Below are 26,734 nucleotides of genomic sequence, written 5' to 3' on the forward strand. Positions count from 1 at the left end.
ACCAAAGCGATCGCTCCACTCTCTGGGCTTCGACTTCTTGCATAAAAGGACATTTTGAGACTCTAAACAGACGATCATTTATCCCCTTCCACCCCATCCCCCCCCACACCCTCCCCCCCTCCCCCCCACACCCTCCCCTGGAAGGACTGCACTGTAGAGACCCAACAGGTGAGGATATTTTGTGTGTGTGTGTGTGTGTGGGGAATGGGGGAGTGTTTTAGTTCAACATTAGCTGCTGTTAAGTTACCTGTGACTTGGGGCGTTTTGCCTATGACTTTTGTTTATATCTCATGTGTGTGTATAATTATATATGTATATATATACACACACACACACACACAAGGTGACCAGAAAAGTCGTGATCCCATTATAAAGTCTAATAAGTCTTAAAGTAATGATGATATTTTGTGGTTTTTTTTTAATAAGATCATAAGAGAGATACCATGGCTTTTTGGTCACCCTATAATATATGCATGATAGTCCTTGAGTTGGACACAGCGCCTTATCTGGTGCTCAAAAAGTCTCCAAAGCACTTCAGGGTTTACTGTCAAGTGTAATGACTTTTTTTTTCACTGGTGACAGTGTTTGGAGGTGATGGTAGTACAGTGCGTAACGACTGGTTTCCACAATCTGTCAAGTTTGTAATGTAGCTACCAAAACATGATGTTCATCTGGGCTTACGCTTTTGTTAAGCGTTAAGTCAGGGGTAAAGCTAACCTTGATGTAATCCATCTGTACAGCAGTATTGTATTTTCTGTATTGTACCAGTCTCAGGATAGAACCATTTTTAAGTGTCATTTTTGGGCTGAAGTCTTATCATCTCCTTCTGTGCATTCCCATCTTGGTCGCCTGCTCCCTGCCCCACTCAAAAAGGTAGTTTGTCGTAGCTGTAGACTTGTAACTCATATTTATTTTTAAACAATAACAATCCTTGCATTTGATATCGCGCCTTGTCACGTCGTTGAGACGTCTCAAGCACTTGACCGACAGATACTGTAAAGGGGATTGACTGTGAAGTTTGCGAGTGAAACAAGATTACATTCTTACAGAATTGTGGATTTTTGAAATCCCCACTCTCCTATCAATGATTATGTGTGTTAACAAACCGGTTTCTCATACTGTATATTCAAAGCGACCTGCCTTGTGCAAGTGCCAGACGGTGTCGGTGTTATTTATAGATAATACTGCTGCTCACTCAACTCATGCAGCATAACAAACCTAGGAACATACTTTCCAATTGCATTCATTAATTTTGCTTTTCCGCCAATGGCTGATTTTTAAGTGTACCACAATCTAATTATGACAGGTCTCTGCAACCACAATAGACATCTAAATACTCGGTGTGATTGATGGGCGCTGTGTAAATGCAGTTGGTTTTTCTCACTCTTTTGACAATTTTATTGTGATCTAGTAACTCAAAAGCTACTAGTGAGTGTTGCACAAACAGTGGCCGCTGACTCCCAATTGAAACTCTTTGATAGTTGTTGATACATAAGAGCGTTACACTGTCTAAAGCTACATGGTATCAAAAACTGCATAGGTTACATAATTAGTACAATTGAAAAGTTGATTCATTCAGTTTATGAAAACATAACAACAAATTCTTTGGTAATCGTATGGTTTGTAAATCCTGTATAGTGATACTGATGGTTTCTTAATAATAATTGCATTTGATATAGCGCCTTATTATGTCATCAAGAGTCTCTAAGTGCTTCACAGGATATACTGTAAAGTGGATTTTTTTTAACTGTGTCATTTATGGGCGAAAAGTGACCTGGTTAATATACAGGTTAAACAATGGGTCTATTCCCATAGTTTTCTGGAATTCAGGAGTTATGAGTGAATTATTCATTTTTTTGTTTGTATTATCAGATTTCTGAAAGTATAGCTCGGGCACTTCTTGTCTAAGATGTCTCTTGAGCACTTTGGGGTGAAAGTCCAGCAGTAACCTTGATGCTCATGTTACTTAACCGATTGGCAAAACTGAAAGGTTTCAATAAAATATGTATGTGTAGAAATTCTCTTGCATCTGCCCAGATTCATCCCATTGGAAAGGATGCTAAATGTCAACACTGGCCCATAAATTATTAAGCAATTAGAAATCGGTTTCAATTTAAAAAGCCAATACTGTACAAGCATGTTGTTAGAACAATCTCTCTGAATTATTTTCCACCTAAATACATTTATGTCTTCAATTAAAGAATAATCTGAATGAGTTGTTTCTTGGCCAATGTTGTCCACAGCAGGCCACCATTCAGAATGATGTAATGCTGCATTTATTTGAAATGATGTCAATGTCTGCAAGTCGCACAGGGCAGTCTTTAAATGCGTGTCTGCATGCCTGTATATTACACAAAATCTTATACTGAGTGGCAGACATAAATCAAGAACATTTATAGGTGCACTGTCACAGGTCATTAGGCCTTGGAAGGCAGATTTTGTTTTCTAGACACAAAGGAGGTAGTGGGGTAGCATCAAATAATGTTCATTTATTATTATCTATTATCCATTAATGTCCAGTTCCAAATATTTCTGCACAAATGTCAACCTTTGGAGTATTTTCCTAGCTTTCAATGATACGTTTACTTTGTTCCCTTCCCTGTTATGCATTATCTGCTATTGATAAGTCTGAGTCCCATTGCTGGGATTTGAGCAATAGTGTCACGGAGTTTCACTTTCTAGAAACTCACCTTGTTATCCATTGTAAAGCTTTTCCTGGAGTATTGGCCTGCACTACCATTGTGCCTAAGCTTTCATTAATATGTTTTTTTTTGCTTGTAAAGATAAGGGGCCACATTGCTGGGAAAATGCTTTCTTGTGATTGCATCCCATTTAAGTATCAAGCCTTTAAGATTAAGTACGACATGAAGAAAGCACTGAATAACTAGAAAGGTTTCTCTGATATGCCATATTATTCAGATATGGGAGTAACATCCATTTCTCTGCCTAACTTTGATGCTTTAAACCCTAACCTTTGATTAGCATCTCCTACGCACCACTGTAAAAATTTCTGTTAGTGCACTAATTATTAAACCAGGAAGCTGGGTACATTAATCTTATGGCAATCTATTGCCAGTTACTGCCTTGTGCAGAATTCTTACAATGATTCTCTCTTGCTGTGCTTTCTTATACCACATTTATTTGGGGGGAAAAAAGTAGTCTCTCAAGTAGCAATGCCAGTTTTGGGCTGAATTATAGCCAGAATCTATTGCAATTGAGACGCCTCTAGTATCTTCATGTTAGACTCTCAACAGCCGGAGAAAAGAGGCAAAGAGACTTGATGCTTTGGAGTGTGATCCGATGTTCAAAGGATGATACTGTTAATATGTTGCAACACCCAGTTCTTCCCTCTGCACACATTTCCTTAAATAACATCAGAAAAATGTTACAGAATGGTAAACTATATGGTAGACTAGATGAAGGCGACATTTGTTTCAAAGGACCTTGACGAAGGACATTCAGCTCTGTAAGGAGGTTTGTTATCAGAAAGCTGGCACCAAACCAAATTAATCTTTATTTACTTTTCTATAAACTTGTGTGCAATAGTATTACAAACTAGCCTTTGCAGCTGTCGCAGTAAATTCTCAAGTAGTAGTTTTAATAAAGAAAGATTTATAGTTGATTGATAAGATGCTACTGTTGTATGTTTATCACCATATGTGCGCAATATAAAAAAAGTACTTGTAGTTTGGCACATAGACAAAAGAAAGCCTTTGTGGTCTGAATCCAGACCAGGCGGGATAAAAGATTTATGCCCTGAGACTCTCGAGGGTCCTGAATTCATTTGGATTCTTCCAACCTGACTTTCTAATGAATGCAACATCAGCCTTTAGCTTGTAATTTAATACTACTGATTCTTTCTGATTACTACAGTAGTGGAGACTGGTAACGTTCTACTGATGCTGTGAAGGGGATGGGGGGGCGGGGGGTGGGGGGGGAATGGCTCCCACTTTTCTCATGCTATATTTATGGGTGGTCAAATGAGATCATGCTTGTTTGTTTGACACATCAGTGCAAATAGCTTGAATTCTGAGGTTGAACTCAGCTCGTGTCTTCCAAACAGATGCATCTCAAGGGAACCAGAAGAGAACAGAGATTCAGAGCTATGCAATTTTTGGGGCAGACATTTGGAAGCGCAGTATTTATTTACACAGTTAGAATGGGTTACCAGAAAGAATGGTAGAGGCCAGGCCACTTGACCTCCTCAAAATTAGTTGATGCTGTAAATGTGAAGAAGGTAGAGTGCGTATTCAGGAGGGATGGGTTGAAAGCTCTTCCTGTACACCTTTCTTGTGATTTTGTAAGTTTCCCACAGATGCCGAAATGCTGTTGTCCAAACTGGCAATGGAATTGTCCCTCTATTCTGCTCTCTGCCCCCAATTCTCCAATTTAACAAATATTGTGATGGCAAGAAATAAGATCACACATATGAAGGTTATTTGAAAGTTCCCATTTCCTTTCCGAGACCAATAATTTAAGATGGATCATAAACCAGATCACGCTGTTCTGTTTGTTTGGAGGGAGTGTTCAGGATGTATATTTACCTTTATGAATAGGATTTTCAATATGATTCATGCAAGACAAATGATTGCCAGCTATGCAGTTTAATAGCTAATTTCAGTAAGTGTACTAAAGTATGGTAAAGTATTATACTCCTTGTGGAGATATAAACACTGGTTAGACTGGATGGCCTGTGTTTCATCTGCACCTTTTATGAATCTGTGGGAATATTTCATTCACACATTGGGTGTGGCACTTGCACTTTACGAATCCAATTTGGACCAGATTTTAATCATGAGCTACAAATCAGTTGTTAAATTTGAAGCAATTTTAAATCATGAACATTGACAGGTAAAATATGGAGGCTTGAAGCAAGGTTTCCCTTTCTTGTAAATAAAGGAAGATAATGAAATCCATGCTCTTTGCCACATTTTGGTTATAAGCAACCTTTTCATACTCAAACTCGACTGCATGAAGCTACCAGATTGCTTTTGTCACAAGCTGGCCAGCTAATGTTTTAAACAAATTATCAATTTCCAATTTGCAACATTGAAATATTTAAATACCGCATTAAAATTCTCCTCTTCCTCTCTTTCTTCCGAGTAGGTATCCATGTTAACAATTGCTTGAGTAAGAGGATGCAACCACCATGTATTTGGTTAGGAATCTTTCCGCAAGATTTGGGAATCTGTAATGTTGCATTCATTGCTCTAAGGATGTGTTTTCCCACCTTAATCAGTTCACGGTGGTCCAACCGGCAGCCGATGAGCTGATTTCATCCTGCTCCCCCCTCCCTCCATTTTTTCTGGCCCATCCTCTCCCTCCATAACCCATATATGTTATATTTCTGAAAGGGAAACCCCAAAATATTGCTTATGCAGCCCTCAGATGTTTCTCAAATAGGGCATCCGGCCCTCAGCAGCCAAAAGGTTGAACCACCCTCAGTTAAGTCATTAAAGGGCGATGTTGAGCTTTTTCCAGGAGCTTCATCACAGAAACAAGAGAACAAGTTCAGCTCAGATGGTTTCTTTTGTGCTCCTCCTATGAGTGTTCTGAATGTTTCATTCTCACTTAAACTGTTGGGTGTCTTGTGTGTTCCTAACCAAAATAAAAAATTTACAATAAGCGACAGGGGTTTACAGAAACAAGTTTGTAAACTACATTAATGTGTTCTGCAAAATGCATTTCTTGGATGGAAAAAAAGGGGTGTGATGGCAGGCATTAATATGTGCTGCAATCCCAAAATGTTTCCATCGTGCATATTCCAGACAGACCTCTGCATATTGAGATCACTATTTCAAAAGTATCAGCTTCTTTTTCTCCATTCAAGTTTTAAACACCCCAGAACATAAATCATAAAAATTGGCCAATCTGTCTGTTATAATTAGGTTTAATAAATTACTGGGAAATTGCTATGCTTTGAAGAACCAAATGATAAATAAACAAGCAGCACAAAAGTGCAACTGGGAAAGTAATATTTTTAGAATTACTTCCTGTAAAATGGGGTGTGGGGACACAGAACAAAAAACATTTATCTAAAACCAGTGTAAACTGCTGGATCATTAACAATGACCATTGGTACAGGCATCTGAATGAAGCCTTTTTATGATGAAATCCGGATCCTTACACTGGCCAAAGCACTTTGTTGCTACATCCAATTTTAATTTGGACTCACCATCTGCTATTCCAGGATATAACTCGAGACATTCAGTGTGACACAGAAATACATTTACCAGAGGAGTGTGAAATCAATTTTTTTTCCCCCCGCACCTATTTTCCGTCATCAATACTGAAACAAGTAAGTTATACTATACTTTATGTAAATCCTTTAATACATTTGTGTAAGCATTAAAATCAATTAAATTGTCAGGGGGGCACCAACTCTTGAACCATCACAGTTTGCTCATTTTTTAGTCAAACCAGGTGTTTGACACATACGGAAACCCATCACCTTGTGCTTGGTACACCAGTGCGTGTTGGGGAAATGGTTGCTACTGTTTGCCCGGCTAGGACCACCCTAGCCATTAAGACTTATTTTTTTAATCTTGCAAACCAATGAAACTTGTGGACTTGCAAATACCAGATTAGAAATATTGACTAGATTGCCATTTTACTATTGCATCACCTTCGTGGGATTAGGTTAGAGTTCTCAGTGCTCCTGAGAGGTCAGAAACAATCGTTAAGCAGTTAATTGTATATTTTAATCCTAAATACAATAATTAGGTGTATGTAAGGGAAATTGAATGTTTTCTGTACTGTCAACGTTAGCTCAGCTATCTGAAGGTGACTTCTCTATCTGAATGATTCTTTGAATAGGCATTGTACCAAAATAGAAATGCACAGTTAGTGTTCCATTGTACATAATAGAAAAGAGTCTAGGAGTGGGAATTTACCCTCTTTGGGCTGGAGGGGTTAAGCCTTTGGAAAGCAGGAAATCTGGTGTGATGTCAAATGCTTTAAAATAACTCTGATGGTTGCGGCTTAGAATTCAGTTCAGCTAACCTGCAGGGACCAGGGTAAAATTGTACATCTCAAACCTTATGCAGTCTGTTACATAAATAACTGCACTCGATCCACTTCACAGGCCAGATTTTCGGTCCAGCTCATTTTCTGAATTGTTCCCTGAAATACTGAAGGAAATGTGTACATTGGAGGGGGCAGTGTGGAAATGTGAATGTGAAGAGAGGATAGGGAGTTCAAATAGGAATTGTCAATAATTAACTGTCTTCCTTTACAGCAGGCTGAAAAGGTTGGGGGGGAGAAGAATATACACTGTTTCGCCCACAAATAATTCACTTTACAGTATATCCTGTGAAGCACTTTGAGACGTTGAGAAGATGTGAAAAGCGCTATATCAAATGCAAGGATTATTATTATCTTCTATGTATGTGTCTAACATGCTGATGTTGGTACACAATACCTTCCGGCAATAAAATTCTTAGATTTTAAAACTGCCAAAGGAAGAGGTCAAATTGAGAGTTGTCAGCTATTAATACCCATATCTACTTGCTCATTTACATGTTAAAGATCCCTTGTACTAGTCAGTCATCTCTTGGTGTTCTGGACAGCAATGCAGGTTAATTGGTCATTCAGCTCATTGGTGTTTTGGGGGGCGACGCTGGGGCAAATGACTGCTGATGACATGTTAAACCGAGGTCTTGTCTGACTGTTTGGGTGGACAACAACAACAAATTGCATTTATATCGCACCTTTCGCGTTGGGTTCACATCCCAAAGTACTAGACAGTTGAGGGTTTGCATGTGAAAGGTCTCATGGTACTATTGGAAAAGAGAAGGGATTTCTCCCAGTGTCCAGGAAAAGCAATCTTCCAAATAAAATTGGTTATTGACTGTGGCTGTTTGTGTAAATGCTAGATTAATTATTAAACCATCCTCCTATTTGTGATGAGATGGCACAATTTTTTTCCCTTCCTCCTTCCTGGAGTCATCCCACACCACGTGTCGTTTCTAGTGCTCAAACTTCTCAAGAACTTCGGCCTCCACCAATGCCACTCTGAAATCAGCTCCTTTTTCTCTCCTCAAAACGCTTTCTCCCATTTCCCAATAAAGGTGTACCTACAATTATGGATTGGAAGATCGTGAGTATAAATGTTCAACTGATTCACTCACACTTGCAGCAGATTGGCTTCTGTGGAGTATATCCTAGTAACGATTTTAGAAAATAAACCAGTGCTTCAATGATGTTCTCCATCAAACCTCAACTGTCTAGTACTTTGGGGGATGTCAACCCAACGTGAAAGGTGCGATGTAAATGCAATTTGTTGTTGTTAATAATAACAATAATAATCCTTGCATTTGATATAGCGCTTTTCACGTCGGGAGGACATCCCAAAGCGCTTCACAGAACACACTGTAAAGTAAATTGACTGTATATTTGTGGGCGAACGCGGCAGCCAATTGCGCACAGCAATGTCCCACAAACAGTCGTAGATTGAAAATGACAATTTATTATTGTTTTTGGTTTTGGAGGGATTATCATTAGGCTCTGTGTGGAGTAAGGAAACTTGCCCAAGGTTTCGCCCTCTGCCTGGAATTGAACTCAGGTCTCTCACTTGCAAAGCGAGTGCTCTAAACCACTGAGCTACAAGACTCCAATCAAACTGATGTGCAGTTCATGTGTTCAGGGGGAGTTGTGGCTCATGTGGTACAATGGGTCTGGCTGCTCTCAAGAGACAGGTGTGACCTTTGGAGCTGTGTAACTGGCATATTTGCTTTGTAGTAACTGAAATTGAGTGAGAACTAGACTGTGCAGCTATATTTAGAACTTTTTCATTCTCTTACAATGCATCTCCACGAGGCTTGTGCAGCCTGGCAGTTCACAGCTCTGTAGAGGGGGAAATGTTGTCAATAAAATATTCCCCTGATTGTATTTTTAAAGAGATGCTAACTAATTTGGTGCGTAGACTTCATAATTCCCTATGCATAAGTAATTTGGGGCAGTTGTTACACCGGTTGGGTAAGTAGATAGGGAGTGAGTGAGGTTGTACTACTAGCTGCAGCTGTTGCATAAGCCGACGATGATCAGTAGACAGATGAAATAGGAGTAGATCTGGTATGATTGGAAAACCAATCATTGTTTTTATAACGCTATTCAGTTTAGTGACTATTTAAAAGTTGAGCAGTTGCTGAGTGGTATTGTCTTGTAAAGAAGTATCAATGGGGCACATCATTGAAGCACTAAAATAACCTGCACGCCCCAGATAGTATTTCACGTATGCAAAGTTACAGATATCTGCAATCAACACATTTAAAGTTCATGTTCTTTCCACAGACATAAGGCATTATCCTGGATTGTAGAACCTAACTGAGAGTGGTGTTTAGGGAACTATCCAGCAATGATGTTGCCATGTCTCTGAGAAATTCACAGGGAGTTGCTGTTAAATGCAGTATTTCCGTATGCGTAGGGAAACAGAGCAGTCAATTTGTACAAAGCAAGGTCGCACATGTTGTCATGAAATTAATGATCAATTATTATATGGATGGTTATTGCTCAGGATGCTGGGAGAAGCTGCCTTCTCCTCCAAATAGTGTCATGGGATTGTTATTGTTCAGCTGAACAGGCAGATTCAACCTTTGTTTAATGTCTTATCTGAATGCACTTCCACCCGTTCCTGCACGGGGGTGGGTAAGCCTGGCCTAGGCTCAATATAATAATGGTTAGATCTCACGTCTTGAGTGGACCTTGAACATGCTGTGTAGTGAGATAGCTAGAGTGCTTCCAATTGAGCCAAGCTGTAGTAACTAATTTTAATGCCTTAGTGCACACCAGGACAGTGTGATAACTAACTATCAGGCATTAATAGTGCGGAAATGTAAGTACTGTCAGATTGTAAGTGGTAAAACTTGTAGCTGAATGTGTTTTTAGGTGGGTGTAGCTTCCTTAATCAGAGAGAGAAGTCAGCAAAGTCTGTTGTCTGATTCTTTAATTAGATGATTATGTCATTTAAGCGTTCAGCAGCTATTTTTATTGGGTGAGCTCTGAAGTCTATAACTTTTCCAACAGATTGAGAATCTTTCATTATTGAAGTATCGCCAATCAATTTTGGCAGCATACTTGTTTACTCTCCTTAAATTCATGGCTTCACAGCAACAATATACAACAACATATTCAACATTATAAATGCGCTGACTATAACATACATATATTACAGATGTTTGCCTTTATTAATGGTCGGAAAGACTACAATTGGATCTATAATTGGATACGTTTCTGCATTTCTTTACAGCAGTGTTTTTTTTATGGGTTATTGGTGTGATGACTGCAATGAATAGATTCAGGATTAAAAATGGGAGGAACTGCAGTGTTCCGTTTTGTACGCTGTATTGTAACACAAGCTTTCATCACCTGCAAAGCTCTAATCAGCAGACTTCTGTTTCCTGTTTTTTTTAAAAATCACTCTAAATCCACATTTTATTATGTTTCAGTTGTAATCTTGAGCAGCAATTATAAAAAAAATTGAGTTTTTTTTGGCTGTACATGTAAAAAAGGAACTCTGTATGAAATGCACAAGTTCTCAACTTATCTGTCACCTCAAGATAACTTCCGCTAAACTGGTCCACCGATTTCACCATTTTAACGACTGTTTGGCCAAATGGCAATTATTCCTCAGTAAATATTGGTGACTATTTGGCTACACCAATCATCAAAATCTACTCTATTCGTACCTTCTTCTGCCTCAAATATGTTCTTCCAGCAGGCGTCAGGGCTGATTATTTCCTTTTTTCCACTTATTTTTACTTTTCTTCACCCCCTGAGTGAGAGCTGGGGGGAAAATATGCATTGCCAATTCTGAGCAGCACAGACCAGTTCCATCCACAGATGCTGTTCATCAGTATGGCTCTGTGCCACACCACATGTGCATTTAACCATAAAATGTACCCACTAGGCCATCCGAGAGAGCTTTTTTCACTCCTCACAATTAAAATGAATAGCCTCATGGATGCCTGACTACTTTAAGAAACAACTAATATGTAATAATGTTTCGATGTTTGTGTGGTTAATCTGAAAGAATGAGATCAAATAAATTCCAGAGCATCCTGGAGTCCTGTAGCTTAATGGCTAGCGTGCTCGCCTCGCAAGTGAGAGGACCTGGGTTTGATTCCCGGGCAGGACGAAACATTGGGCAAGTTTCCTTACTCCACACGGCTCTGTTTACCGAGCAGTAAGTAGGAACCTGGTTGTTAGTCGATTGGTGGATCGCTTTTCCGGAGGTAATAATTCCTTAAAAAAAAATTCAAAATAAATTGCTTACTCATCCATGACTATTTGTGGGACGCTGCTGTGCGCAATTGGCTGTTGCGTTTCTCCCACAACATACACAGTCAATTCCCTTTACACTATATTCTCTGAAGCACTTTGAGACGTCTCAAAGACGTGATATATCAAATGCAAGGATTATTATTTGTGTATAATTTTTTTTATCAGCTTGTGTACTAGCTACATTAACATTTGAATTTTTTTAAAATTCAAAGTTCAATTTGTTTGCAAACTGAGAAAATTGAGGAAAATGCGTCATTTCCCTAACTGCAAAGCTATTCACAGAAGGCTGAATGATGGCTAATTTATTTCTTCCATTATATTGTGGATACACTGAGTGGTTTCCTGATATTTTGCAAGTCATTCTGCTGAGGAACTGCTGTTTGAGCGTATGATATAGATATCATATCAAACAGCTGGGCTGCTGCTTTCAATCATGGTTAGCTTTTCATTTCAGTTTATTGTCAAGCTCTCAACAGTAGTATAATGTTTGAAGCGCAATTTATGATTAAAAAGAATGGAGGAAGGGGAGAAATTGCCTTTTTATCGGCATCTAATTATGTTGAAACTTCTTGTTGTTACTCAACTTGACTCCCCTCATTCCCTCCACTCCCTGTGCAAGCCCCTCCAGTCTCACATTTGCCCCCTCCCTGCCCTACAGCATTGAGAAAGTCCTCTTCAAAGTCACAAATGACATACTTTCACTTTGTGACAAGGGTTCCCTCTGCCTTCTTGTCTTTCTCAACCTCTTTGAATACCATTAACCGTCCCATCCTCCACCATTTGCCTTTCCTCTCTCACTGAACCTTTCTGCACCCGCACTCGGTGTATAACGTTGGCATTCAGTTCCGTGCTTTACTTCTGTACTCCTGGATGCTTCTGCTCCCCCACTCCATTAAGAATAACTATTATAGGACACATTTCCTTGCTTTGTCCTTTTTCCCCCCGCAAAATGCACGACTTCACGTTTTTGTGCATTGAATTCCATTTGTCATCGATCTGCCCACTCATTAATCTATCTGCAACCTCCTGTAACAAGTTTGAACAGAAAAAAAAACCTGGTACCCTGTCAATCTTAGAATTTTATTACATCTTTTATAACAGAAGATATCCTGTTGGGGTGTTTTGGTTTAAGCTTGTTAAACAATTTGCATAACTGACAGTTGTCCAGAGAAAATTGACAAATCGTCTCTGCTTAAATGTTCGTTTCTTCTCTACAGGTTATTATGGCAATGACTGGAGGCACCACAACATCCTTTCCCATGAGTAATCACACAAGGGAGAGAGTGACTGTAGCCAAACTGACGCTGGAAAACTTCTACAGTAATTTGATTATGCAGCACGAGGAGAGAGAAATGAGGTAATGTCTGACTTCACCTTACTCGATTGTAGAGTTAACGTTTGTAATTCAGGGGAAATTGGAAGACTTGTTGAAACAGTGACCTCATGAAAACTGTTTCAAAAAGGCAGAAGGTGGGTGGAGGGGGGAGAAGCGAGGAGCTGAATAATTATCTGATTCCAAATTGTCATAAGAAATTGAGCAGATCTATTCCAATGCTTCACTTGTATTGCTAAGCCCAAGCAAATGTTTTCTAACGAAAGTAAGTGTTGTGTATGTCGAATGTTTCAATTCTCTGGAATTTCATTTGAATTAGTAAAATGTCAGCCAGGTGTCTGACGTATGCAGAAACCCATCACCATGTTTAACTGAATCCTAATCAGACTAAGAATTCCACCTATGTATGCTTACCTACACACGGAAATTCCTGTGGGAATGGAATGGGCTCTATCTCCTTGAAGCTTACCTAGTATCGCAGAGTGTTAAACGCAGGTCAGCGACAGTCAAGACTTGGTGACCCCAGATTTTCATTGGGTTGCTGCTGGAGTTTAACCGGCTAAAATTGCTTAGCTTGTGGACGAGAGCACTGTCTGGCAAGCTTCCTGCTGCTTGTCCAGCTCGGACCATCCTTGGATTGCAGGGTTAACAGTATTTAAGGCAGAAGAATCCCTGCTCCCAGTGACTGATCGGGCCCGCCAAGTCCAGCTGATGAGGCAAAGTATCTGATCAGCAGGGCCTGCAGACCCCCTTGGCACAGGATCTGAGACCACCACAGCGGATTGATTTGATTTTGACAATCTGTTTCCAAGCACATCACCTTGGAGTCAGCTCAGCTCCAAGGAAACCCCATTTGCCTCTCTTTCTTCCGCCTCCCCCACCCCCACCACCCCTTTGCTTTCCAGGAGGGTAGATGCTACAGTTGTCATTTTTATTGAAGAAAGCAGAATTTGTTCTAATAACTCCTTCCAAAGTAATTTTAAAAGTTGAAAAGGGTGTCTGACACATCACCATGTTTAAGATCAACCAAACAGAGTTCCATACATCCCACCTACACATGGAAATTCTAGGGATAGATTGTTGGAACAGAATTAGCATTCTCTCTCTCTGAAGGGATGCATCTTGATTACCTAATTCCAGAAAGTAAAATAACCTTTCATACAAGTACTTGAACATTATTGAGCTCCATTTCAAGCTCTGGTAAACATACTAATGGAATTAGTCACAGATCACTGTGCCCTTAAGTCTATGCAATTAGATAGAACATGCAAATGTCATAGGGAGCCTTATGGGGGGGAAAGGGGAGATAAAAGTGGATCATTTTGAAAGTCAGCAGTTACTGTAAGAAAATCTAACGCACTGCTTATAGTTTATAGTTCACACCAAACTGCATAACTGGTGCATTTTAGTGTCTGGAGGGGAAATTGCCAGCCATTTTAATTGTACATTTCAGGGAGAAATTAAAATGTTGATGCAAGCTACAGCAGTCTAGAATCAGATTTGAAATACCTGCCTCTTGACAAAATTACCAGTGTTTATTAATATTAACAACAACAACAACAACAAGATTCCATTTATAAAGCGCCTTTCACGTCAGGAGGACGTCCCAAGGCGCTGCACAGTTGGGTCATGACCCGAGCAGGGGGGAAATGGTCAGGGTGAGGGGAGGGAAGGGAGGGAGCGAGGAGGGGGGAAATGGTCAGGGTGAGGGGAGGGAAAGGAGGGAGCGAGGAGGGGGAAGAGAGTCGAGAGGGGAGCTGAAGGCTCAGTCAAAGAGAAAGGTCTTGAGACCAGCCTTGAAGGAGGAAAGGGAGGAGGCGGCGAAGGCACTGGGGGATAGAGTTCCAGAGCCTGGGGGCTGAGAGGCTGAAGGCCCGACCACCGATGGTAGGGCGGTTGGGGCGGGGGACGTGGAGCAGACCGGAGCCAGAGGAACGGAGGGTACGGGCAGGTAGGTAGGGGGATTAAAGTAATAATCAACACATTCTTCTGCGGAAAAAAGCAAAGTGAACCGGACAAGGTCTCTAAGCCCAACAAATCGAGCGTTTTTTTTAACTCAAAAGCTACCTGGGTTAGTAAGATGTTTTCAGCTGTGTTAATTATCAGAATTGAATGAAGCTTTGCGACTAGCTTTTCCAAACCTGTTTCGTAACAGGTTTTTTTTTTATGTTCCCTCTCTCATCGAACACTGGCAACCCAGAGGCCGGCTCTGCACACCACTTGATATCGGCGCCACCGAAGGTGGGGGTCAGCTGCAAAACTCTTGACTCTCTGCGCTGGCTCCGGTTGTTCCTTGTTGCTGGCATAAAGAGATTCTGTTCTCCAGGCACCACTCTCCGTGGGTGTGGCTGGCAGCAGTGCAGGGCACTGATTTGCAAACTGGATGCGTTCCAAGTTATTTATGGCTGCGTTACGTCATGTTGCCAACCTAAGTGTTTGGTCTGGATGGCAATGCACTGTGGGAGTAATTAATGACTGTGCCGGTGTTTTGAATGGGATTGAGGACTGCAGTTTCCGTATCAATTTGTTTGTGGTCACAAAGGAGAACATTTTCTTAACAATTGTGGCTCCAGAGACCGGAGGCCGTGGTAATATATATAATGGATTCGTGGCTCGGAAAGATTTTGTAATTGGAAGGATCAAGGGAACACTCGTATTTCTTCCTAAATTATAACTGGAATAGCGGGCACAGTGTTCATTTCACAGGAGATCTCTTTTGACTAAGGAGAGTATTACATCAAGTTTCAGACATTAAACAAAGTTGGTGTTATACAAGCAACCAAAGGGAAATCAGTATTAAAAGACTGTAGAATTAGTTGATTTTTTTTCAAAAACTATAATGTTTCATTTTCTCCAACTCTTTATTGACAAAATTGAGCCTATCCTGCTCAGCTCCTTACTGTGCCTCCTCACTTCAGGTGCTGACTCTATCGACCTCCATCCTTGCCTGAATCCTGAACCCTGAGAAAATTAATTTTAAGATCTTTTGCTTTCCTTCAAATGCTTCCACGGCAGTGCCTCACTCCACCTCAGTAACTCCTGTAATCTCCTGCATTCCAGCTCCTCCAGACATTCCCTCTACTCTGTAAACTCTGGCCTCCTTTAAGCTTGTTCCACCCCATTATCAACAGGCGAGCTTTCAGGCACTTTGCCTTCAACATCTGGAATTCTCTTCCTAAATCCCTCTACCCTCCCCACCCTCGCCCTGCCCCTTATTGTGGCTTTCAAGCTCCATCTAAAAAAAAATTTCTTTGACCATTTTTTGGATCACTTACCCCTCCTATCTCCCTCATACTTTTGGCTCCCGCTCAGTCGTTTGTAAAGCACTTTTTAAGATGTTCTCTCTATAAAAGTGCTACAAAAGTGCAAGTTGTTGTATCTTTTCTTTATCATTATTTTAACTAACTAATCAGTGTTCATTTTAATTTCCAGACAAAAGCAATTGGAAAAAGTAATGGATGATGAAGGACTGCCTGATGAGGAGGTAAGCAATTGTTGTCTTCATGTCCAAGCAATAGTTTTATTAGAATGGAGTTTTACAAAACCCTTAAATATTATCTTTTGCACTTGCCTTCAGTTACAGTAAAACACTGAAGTATTTTGTGGTGTTTCGATGATGTAATGTTCCATGAACTTCTATATCAAATTCAAGCATTATTAGTATTATGGAGTAGCTGACATGGGGAACAGGATGGATTATTATGATCCTTTTAACTCTGGAGAGTTAACTCTAACTTTCCAGTGCCTTGGGATGTCCTCCCAACATGAAAGGCGCTGTACAAATGTAATTTTTTGTTGTGGAAACGTGACTGAATTACAGCCAGACAGATATATTTGCAAGTCTCTTCTTCCCTCTGGGTCTTAGGAAGGGAGTCTTTCCTGATCCAGAGTCAAGCCATGTGGAGCTGGCAGTGTAACTCCATCCTGCAAATGATTGTTGATGCACTTGAGTTTATAACTACATGGTGAAGCTTCCAAAGCATAAATTCTTTCAGCTGAATGAACAACTTGTGTCTTATATGCTGTGCTATTGAATTGATGACATGAGGAAAATCTTTTTGGCTTCCAGAAACGAATGCGAAGAACTCAGCATGCCCGCAAAGAGACCGAATTCCTCCGACTCAAGCGGACAAGATTGGGGTTGGATGATTTTGAATCTCTGAAGGTTATAGGAAGAGGTGCTTTTGGAGAGGTTTGTCTGTGTTTTTTTTATGAACTGTCAAAAGTAATTAAGGGGCAGCCTATTACTGCTACTAGTTTTATACAGGCTCAGCACCAAACCCGTTTGCCAACCGGAATGTACAGGACTGGAAAAGACCTTTGGAGTCAATTTGGACATTCCCAAACCATGTGTCTCATTGATCCATGGCCTGTTAGGACCTTCCCCAAATCATTCTCTAAATACTTTTACAGCTCGCTCTACAATTCCCACTTTTAAACTAAACTGTTAAGACCTGTTTTATGTGCTGTAAATTTCTCAACAGGAACCAAAGGATTCCCTTTAATGACCCTAGGATTACATGATGGCTTGTCTTAATCTTAAAAACAATTACATTGTATTATATAAAGCCCCTCTGAAAAATGAAGCCTTTTTTTTAGTGAAAGGCAATAAATGAATCTTTGCACTTAGATTCCATATGCGAAGCAAGCAAATTTATTTTCCTATTGCCCATTTTGTCCTTCACTCAGAACATTTTGGCGTCACGTTTATGAGTGTGTTCATGTCCATGGCTAAATTGATTGCCCATTCAGGCAACAATTCTGTGGAAGTTCAGTGTTTCTAATCCTATTAACCGCGAGGGTATTCATGCATTAGTAAATTGTGAAATGGGTTAAATACGCCTGAGAAATGTTCATCCTCAAACACCACATTGACGTTTAGATTTATCCCGTGATCTTAAATAATGTGCGATTTAATGTTTTCTTTGACTTGAACTAATAGAAGTTTAACTGTGGCTGTAAGCAAATTCGCCTGCGTTATTAGTTGCTGCTTTTTGACTGGTTTGACTAAAAAGAGGGCCAGAAAAATGCATTTTGTCACTCTTCTGGATTTGGAGAAAGGAACTAGATAAAGGGAATAAAGTAGTTTTCAAGAATGTGGGAGGACATAAATGATCTTGTGAAATTAATTTTGAACCCCTGATTCAAATTTATGCCACAAAGATTCCATGTTAATAGATTGACAATTCTATTTATTTTGAACAAAAAAAATACAAATTCACCTTTGTTGGAATAGATTTAATTGTTTAATTTATGATCTCATCTTCATACATGCTTTTTAAAACAAAAAGGCCAACTATTTTCAAAAATACAACACTATAATTCACTTCAATCTATAAAAGTAGATTCTTCTGGTAAAAGGTGCATTCTTAACAAAACTATTATACTGAAATATTTATAACCACAACATGATCTTCAATACTATGAAATAAGAAAGCTTCCTTTGTGATAGTGCATTTTAAGGATAATCTGCTAAATGTTGGTGTGAAAAAATATTCTATGTTTTTAGTGTTAAATCTGGTTGTGGTAGTGTGATGATGACTTCTTGGAAAACCACTTTCAGGTTCGTCTCGTGCAAAAGAAAGACACTGGACACATCTATGCCATGAAGATTCTTAGGAAGGCAGACATGTTAGAAAAGGAACAGGTATGAATTGATGCACAGAAACCAAAGTCTTAATGCATGAAAACCAATTCTATTTCCTACTCTTCTCCTGGTGTAATTCAATTTATTTTTGTCCTCCTTACTGGGGTACTGTTCCTTGGGTGCTGGATTACCTTGTTCAAGTGACACATTTTTTATGTGTGAGTCATACGTTTTGCCAGGCTGTTCGTCTACAGAGCAATCTCAGCTGAGCTTGATCTTCCTGCATTCTGGAGAACTCAGCACTTAAAAGAGGAGAGGTGTCGACATGTTTGATATAAAGAAATACAAGGGCAGCAGGATTCAGATTGTGGTTTGTTAGAATCATCGATATTTGGATTTGCTGTAGTTTGCTGTAGTGGAAGAAGTGAGTCTGACTCTGTAAAGAGGAAAATATTGATTTTGCTTTGGATGCGGTTATAAATAGATTAAAGGTTACAAAGGTTTATTTGGGGGCTATACTTACAGCAGGTCGGCTATACTTACACTCAAGGCCGGTCTCAAGACCTTTCTCTTTGACCATGCCTTCAGCTCCCCTCTCGACTCTCTACCCCCTCCTCGCTCCCTCCCTTCCCTCCCCTCACCATTTCCCCCCTGTTCGGGTCCTGACCCAACTGTCCAGCGCCTTGGGACGTCCACTCGACGTGAAAGGCGCTCTATAAATGGAATCTTGTTGTTGTTGTATATGTGTTGTCTGTTTGAGGTGGTATTTATTCTTATTCTGTTTTTGTTCCAGATAGCTCACATTCGGGCTGAGCGAGATATCCTTGTGGAAGCGGATGGAGCATGGGTAGTCAAAATGTTCTACAGTTTTCAAGACAAAAGAAACTTGTATTTGATTATGGAGTTTCTTCCTGGAGGTAAAGAAAATGTGTCCCAGCTTTGCGACATTTAGAATTTTTAAAAAAAATAACATTTGCACCAAGCTAGTGACCTTGATATCTGTACCCTTTGTGAGAAAAAACAGATATTAAATGCACATTGTCAAAGCTGCTACACTTAGCAACAACAAGAATTTCATACCCTTTGAGTTTGACACAACTAAACCTGTGAAAAGTTGGTTAGTGATCTATTTTAATTTCCCATGATCTTGTAGAACATTTTTGACAATTTTATCTCTTTTCCCCCACCCAAAAAAAATTGCAGAGATTTTACATGCACTAATCTAACCTTATTTATTTTCTATCTCTCTCTCTCTCTCTCCCCCCCCACCCCCCCACCCCCCACCACATCAGGTGACATGATGACATTACTTATGAAGAAGGATACCTTATCTGAAGAAGAGACTCAGTTCTACATTGCAGAGACTGTGTTGGCCATAGATTCCATCCATCAAATGGGCTTCATTCATCGAGACATTAAGCCAGATAACCTCCTTTTAGACAGCAGGGTAAGCCCCTGGATGTGAGTACATCACGCGAGATGAAGATTAGATGGACAATACTCATATTAAATGTTGTAGTCCTGACTGATGGCGACTTGTGTGATCTTTACTGTACAAATACCTCATCATTTATAGGAAGAGCTCTTAAAAAAAATGGCCTTTTAAATATAGCAAATTCAAGATTTGTGTGGACATGTACCTCTTTGTCCGCGCTTTCTGCCATTGATCTCCCCATCCACCCACAGCTCTAGTACCCAGTCAGCCGTGTTAAGCACTTTGAAATGTGACCCAGGGCACACTCATTTGTCATTTGTGACTGAGTCACCGACATATAAAATAGTTGTTCTTTTAAGTCGAGTTGATAAGATGTGATACTTGAGGTTTAAGGTTTAAAATCAAGCGATCTTGAAACGATCTGTAGGAAGAATACATTGTCAATTATCAAAACATAATAGAGCATAATGGAAGCTTACCCACTGATTAGTATGCACTGTCACACTACATGCTGTTCAACGTGCAAATAATAATAATAATAATAAAGATAGTCTGTGGTTCTTTAAAGCTCACATTTCATTCCTTAATCAATAAAAGTTGACTATTCAAGACCTATAGTTGAAATATAATAATATCCTAATTGAATAAGATTTCAGTGAGCAAATATGATTGAAGAAAACTATTTTGCTGGTATCACCCAAGAATGTATTTAGTTATAGCCATATATACGTTTAAGATTGAAATGCCGATAGTTGTCTCGGAAATTGTGAACAAAGAATTCTTTCACATTGCCTTTTCTGTTTGGGTAGGGTCATGTGAAGCTCTCTGATTTTGGGCTGTGCACAGGATTGAAGAAAGCTCACAGAACTGAATTCTACAGGAACCTCACCCACAACCCACCCAGGGATTTCAGTAAGTGCATTTAATCAACCACAGGTTAAGTGATGCTACGTTTTCTTGTGATAAGTCTTTTAATTTGGCCACGAACTGAAAACCTTCCTCTTTGACCGTGCTTACAGTCACCTCCTGCCTCCCCCCGGCCAGGCGTTACTTAAGCGCCGCGAGACACTGTCTCTCGTGAAGGACGCTGTATAAATAAATGCTTGTTTTGTCATTTGCACATTGGACATTAATATTTCAACAGCTTTTCAGAACATGAATTCCAAAAGAAAAGCAGAAACATGGAAGAAAAACAGACGCCAGTTGGCAAGTTGCATTTTAATCATTCACTTTGTTTAGTAATGTTACAACTAGATGTACTAGTTGCCATATTTTTAGTGACTTTTCGCTCACTGGCTTATCCACAGTTTCCTCAGCCCTGATTAGATGTAGTCGCAAACCCTTACTTTAAAACAATTATTGATATTTTTCTGTTGACTGCTCACGGATTCTCATGGAACTTTTATTAAACGATGATGCGCAAAGTGTTGATTAGAACGGAAGATTTTTAAACTTGAAAACTGGTTCCTGGTTTGTAATATTGGCATTGAAAAGTGGCGATTCACAAGGGAATTCACTGATCGAGACTTTGAGTTATTAACTGGCAGTACTGCTGTCTGGAATCTCTGTGATCTCCTTCCTGTGCCTTTGAATGGGGATCGTGGAATTGGCTATGACAATATTGCCAGTTCCTGGCAGGATTCCCCATTCGTGACTGAGTTGCTATTGGTGAACCTGCCTCAATCTGCCACTTTTTGACTCTTATCGTTTCTGTTTGTAGTTCCAAATCCCTGATTGTCCAGCGCCTTGGGATATCCTCCCGATGTGAAAAGCACTATGCAAATGTTATTTTGTATTGTGTTTCTGCGCTTTTTTTTGTTCTTTGCTATTCTGCTTGCAGTTCCTGAAAGCCTTGCATTTCCCTTTCTTTAGGCTTACTCCACTGTCGGGACTCCAGATTACATTGCACCAGAGGTGTTCATGCAGACTGGGTATAACAAGCTCTGTGACTGGTGGTCCCTGGGAGTTATTATGTATGAAATGCTTATAGGTAAGTACGAGCCATCTACTCCTAAGAGATTCACCTGCCCGACCGTAAGTGTTATGCTAAGTTTCTAGAAAAAATATTGCTTATGCGGCCCGCGAACATTTCTCAAATAGGATGTCGTCCCCCCACCCCCCTCCAGCCAAAAGGTTGGACCCATCCTGATTTATGACATTGAGCTTCTTGTATCCTGCAGGGTACCCTCCATTTTGTTCGGAAACTCCTCAAGAAACCTATCGGAAAGTGATGAACTGGAAGGAGACATTAATTTTTCCTCCAGAGGTTCCAATCTCCGAGAAGTCGAAGGATCTGATTCAAAGGTATCTTTGTTGGAATATTCTTGGTTGAAAGCCAACCTCTAAACCTAGCAGTCAGAAATGGAAATACTGGACTGATTACAGCGCAGAAATACAATACAAAATAACATTTGCATAGTGCTTTTCAGGTCGGGAGGACGTCCCAAGTCGCTGGACAATCAGGGATTTGGAACTACAAACAGAGAAAAGAATCAGTCCAGTATTTCCATTTCTGACTGCTACGTTTTTTTTTCTACATTCACTGCATTATGGAATATTGCGGGGAACACTGTGTTGCCCATTTCCTTATTTTTATTCTTATTCCTTTCCATTTTTTAGATACTTTAGATTCAATTGATTTGATTCAATTCTAGTTTTCAAATATATTGCTTGGTGATCTAGTATATGCTCCAGTTTTAAAGGAATTTGTAACAGAGCCAGGTTCAAATCAACCCAAGCAATGAGTCCTTGTGATTTTGGTTTAAAATGTGTGTCTATTTGTACTGTTTGGAGATGTCACAACAACATGATAAGGCACTACATCATATGCAAGTATTATTGTTACTGTTGGACGTATTCTCTTATGAGGTGAAATTCTTGCCAAGCTAAGATTGTGCCAGTATATATTAGTCCGTAGATTTTTAGAGCACAATGTATTTGTCCATAATTACTAGGTATTAAGCAAAGTAAAATGGAAAGAAAGGCATAGATAAAGGATAAGTTGGCAAATACTTTTGTTACCTTTTCAATTTGTGATCGCGGGGTCATAAAGTAAGACTTTCTGCAACGGTTTATGTTGTAATTGTATATTTGCAGGTTTTGCTGTGAGGCAGATAGCCGAACTGGAGCTAGCGGAGTTGAAGAGATTAAAAGTCATGCATTCTTTGAAGGAGTGGACTGGGAACACACCAGGTATATTTTGTAATGTTTAGATTCTGCAAACAGTTTTATATTCCCATCAGATTTTTATAAAATTGGACTTAGTGAAACTTTTTATATGTTATTTTAAAATCCTCGGCGTAAAGATACTTAGTAGCATGGTGTCAGATATGAAATCCAAAGGATTAGACGTAATGTGGAGCAGAATGCAACTTTCTTGCTAATATTGTTTTCCAAATGCGAACTAAGATTTATTTTTAATTTTCAGGGCATATACTTTTACCACTAAGCGTCGAACATCAAAATGTGCATTTCTATAACATTCTTTTTCTCTAAACGTGATATTGTGTATGCTTATGACCAAAGTTCAAAAGGTTTGCCAATAACTTTTACAAGTTGATAGCCCTTAAACATGTTTTGGGAATGACTAAATTTAGAAAACTGATTTTATTCCAAGTACATCTTGCTGAAATATTGTACGTAGTAATATATCTTGATTGTTTCAGTCTTAGGGTTGATAATAGTGTGACATTTTCACTCTTTTTATGACCGACTTTCACAGCATTTTCAGCATTGCTCAGCAGCCTTTTATTTTGACATTTTTACAATTGGTTTTGAACTGCATCCATTTTGCAAACTATTTATCTGTTGAATGGCAGCCAATGTACATTTTCCATTCACTCCGCCGAAAAGGTGAATAATTGAAATGTCAATTTAGATTAATGTATCTTGGAAGACATTTTGTTCTGTTATAAATGAGGTCCACGATGGTACAGAGGATAATGTGACTCAGACGGCATTCTCTGCCGTTTCTGGGGAAACCTAAGCTTCACAGGGATTCTTGTATTTTGTGATTTATAATAAATAAGAAAATTACTGACTCTACTTGAATCCACCTCGCCTTTTTTCAGAATTTGCAACGCTAATGATACTTTTGTTTTTGACAGAGAGAGACCAGCGGCAATTCCAATTGAAATAAGAAGTATAGATGACACTTCCAATTTTGATGAATTTCCTGAATCTGACATCTTACAGCCAGGTAAGATGTAGTTTGTTAAACTCTTTGTATTGATCTCACAATTAAGCATTTGAAAGAGGAGAGCTTGCTTCTGTATCTGTGATCCAGTTTTCCTGGAGAAACTGGGAGGATTGGAATGTGTGTTTTCATGGCCGCTCTTGCGCATATCCCGGCAAATAGTTATAACATTGGCAGGAAATACGTAAGGATCACCTCTGTCTCGTTTCATCACAGTCAGGAAAAGTTAAAGAGGGAAAACAATGGAGATTGATCGCTGCAAGTAACTCTCTTAGTTATTATGGGAGATACTATTAAAACAATTCCCTTAAACAAGTAATCAAAAGGCTACTCTAATTTGTGTGCCCATTCAGCAATCACCTATGAATATATATGATATATACATATATTATATATACATATATATATAGCCCCAAATAACCTTGGGGAGAGGAGAAGGGGAAAATAAGAGTTTAACATAAATGTTTTAAGTTGTCATCATTCAATTCGGAAACTACTGATGAGGGGAATTAAAGCCAATATTTTCAAAGGGGAGATTTGTAGTCTTGCTAAATAATAGGAATAAGTTTTTTAAAAATCATAAAGTATGGCATAAAACCTTAAACTCAAATGTGTTGACAAAATAATTTATAGAAATAAATGCAGACGGGCTTTAACATCTTATGATTGTCGTATTCACTGTTTGCTTTTAGAATTCAGGAGCATTCAAGAAGTGTTAACTTTGAGCTTTCAAATGAATAAAGTTTACTTTTTAATTGCAGTACCAAATGCAGTTGAATCTGATTACAAAGCAAAAGACTGGGTATTCATCAACTACACGTACAAGAGGTTCGAAGGACTAACAGCTCGTGGAACCATCCCTTCTTACATGAAAGCAGGGAAGTTGTGAAGACCAATTAAATTGCTAATTAAACTTTTGAAGATTTGTTAATATAAATTGGTGTACATTCAGGGTATCCATGTCAATGAAAATTCTACTGGATTAGGATTTCACAGTGTACTTTTTACTTATTTGCTTTTATTTAAGCTTGGTTGGCAGAGCCAGCTCAATTGTGTTGCTTTCCTTCTTAAATGATGGTACTCACATTAAACTGGCATACATGCATTTGTTTCTGTACTGGATAATATTAGTTGAAGAGTGTACTCACGTTCAATACTGCATACTGTACTAGAGTTCAGTTTATAAGGTGCATTCCACTTCATCTATGTTTGTGGGCCAAATAACGATGGTTTGTTTGCAATCGATTATTTCTGAACTAAGGAAAGTTGAGTTCTGACACTGTACGATGGATGGCATGATGGATATATCCATTTACAGTGGAAGCCGGTTACATTTTGTCCGACCTAAGAGGTTCTGAGATTAATCGATTAGCTTCAGCCATTCACAAGCGGCTCAGCCGTCAATCAATCCCGATATTCCCTCCCTTGTTCTGCTACGTTTCTCCGACCCCCTCACTGATTGACAGCCCAACTCCAGCCCCTTGTGAATGGCTGAAGTCCGGTGTCAATTGCAATTCAACCCCTCCTTATCCCCATCCCTCGTGGCTGAATGGAGGTGTTCAACACCACAGAAGTCCCGAGTGGGTCGGTTCAGCAGCGACCAGGCGTGATATTTTGCCCGGAGTAACCGGATTTTCGTCTGAATTAGCAGACATGTTTAAAATGGGTAATAGTACAAATGAATCAGGGCCAGGGGTTTTGTTTCATTTGCCCAATTTCCATGTTTACCGGCGTCCGACAAAAGTGGTTTCCACTGTATATCCAAATGTCTCTTAAGCTGCTGTTCTTTACAATGGATGTAAACCGTGGGTTAAGGTACTCCTGCGTAATCCTTCTTCTCTCCCCGCTGTAGTTTATTGAAGGCTCCTCTCCTAAAATGATTTAGTTCTTCACCCGTTGCTGCATAGTAATAAACATTCTCACTATTCTTCACCTCTTCACGATGGCAGGCTCGCACCAGTCTACCTTGACACTAAATTGCCTTGTGCCTGCATCACAGAACTGCATCTGTGTATCAAGGAGCACACAACAATCTCATTGAGCAGTAATTCTCTGAATAATAAAGGAACTATACATTTTAGAACTAATTGTTCAGAACAAATTAAATATAAAATCACTGAAGTTGCGGTGTAATCACGATACACATTGGAGTTTGCTGGTTTTGCCAAAATATAAACCACTGAGCATTATTTTGTATCCTTGTAGAAGTCTCAGGTTGAAATGGCCTTTAGATTCAATACCATGTTATTGGGTATGACATTGTGCCATGTGCTTATCACAGACTTTTTTTACTACCAAAGATCCTGAAAATACACTGATGTTTGTTCGTATGAAGTCTATTTTCCGAGGACAAATTGTTACTGTAATCTGTTGGTTAATTTTTAGGAATTCTGTACCTAAATGTTGTAATTTTTTTTAAAAAGTAAAGTGTTCATTATTTTGGGTATGCAAAATGTGGTGAACATAAACAAATTGAACCTTGTAGCAGTGTTTAATTTCAATCGGTGTTCATTCAAACATCTCACTGAAATAATTTAACGATTTCTTTCGATGAAAGAATATGGAGAAGGTAAGTTTTGTACACAACTGACAGGACTGAATTCCATCCCGATGATTGGTGGGGGTCGGTGAATGGTCCACTCCACGTCCCTCGCCCCAATCGCCCTACCATCGGTGGTCGGGCCTTCAGCCTCTCAGCCCCCAGGCTCTGGAACTCCATCCCCCAGTGCCTTCGCCTTGCTTCCTCCCTTTCCTCCTTCAAGGCCGGTCTCAAAACCTTTCTCTTTGACCCTGCCTTCAGCTCCCCTCTCGACTCTCTTCCCCCTCCTCGCTCCCTCCCTTCTCTCCCCTCACCCTGACCATTTCCCCCCTGCTCGGGTCATGACCCAACTGTGCAGCGCCTTG

The 26,734-nt window shown here is 39.6% G+C and overlaps 1 protein-coding gene across 1 annotated transcript; it reads left to right on the forward strand.

Moving 5' to 3' along the window:
• Nucleotides 1–121: 121 nt before the first annotated feature.
• On the forward strand, nucleotides 122–26,294 carry LOC103179881 (serine/threonine-protein kinase 38-like). The gene is made up of 14 exons (XM_007895388.2): nucleotides 122–168; nucleotides 12,498–12,637; nucleotides 16,046–16,097; nucleotides 16,683–16,805; nucleotides 18,177–18,260; nucleotides 18,994–19,117; nucleotides 19,493–19,647; nucleotides 20,445–20,547; nucleotides 20,780–20,841; nucleotides 21,508–21,625; nucleotides 21,816–21,939; nucleotides 22,732–22,827; nucleotides 23,742–23,833; nucleotides 24,592–26,294. The coding sequence occupies exons 2-14, from the start codon at nucleotides 12,504–12,506 to the stop codon at nucleotides 24,717–24,719; spliced, it is 1,395 nt and encodes a 464-aa protein (XP_007893579.1). The 5' UTR covers nucleotides 122–168; nucleotides 12,498–12,503; the 3' UTR covers nucleotides 24,720–26,294.
• Nucleotides 26,295–26,734: the final 440 nt, after the last annotated feature.

Source organism: Callorhinchus milii, unplaced genomic scaffold, assembly GCF_018977255.1.
Source record: "Callorhinchus milii isolate IMCB2004 unplaced genomic scaffold, IMCB_Cmil_1.0 Scaffold5, whole genome shotgun sequence".
NCBI lineage: Eukaryota > Metazoa > Chordata > Chondrichthyes > Chimaeriformes > Callorhinchidae > Callorhinchus > Callorhinchus milii.

Excerpts from the sequence above, each read along its gene's own strand:
- LOC103179881 (XM_007895388.2), top strand. The coding sequence starts at position 12,504 with ATGGCAATGACTGGAGGCACCACAACATCCTTTCCCATGAGTAATCAC. Across the intron at positions 16,806-18,176 it reads GAAGAGGTGCTTTTGGAGAG|GTTCGTCTCGTGCAAAAGAA; the intron begins GTTTGTCTGTGT and ends AACCACTTTCAG. Across the intron at positions 21,940-22,731 it reads TCGAAGGATCTGATTCAAAG|GTTTTGCTGTGAGGCAGATA; the intron begins GTATCTTTGTTG and ends GTATATTTGCAG.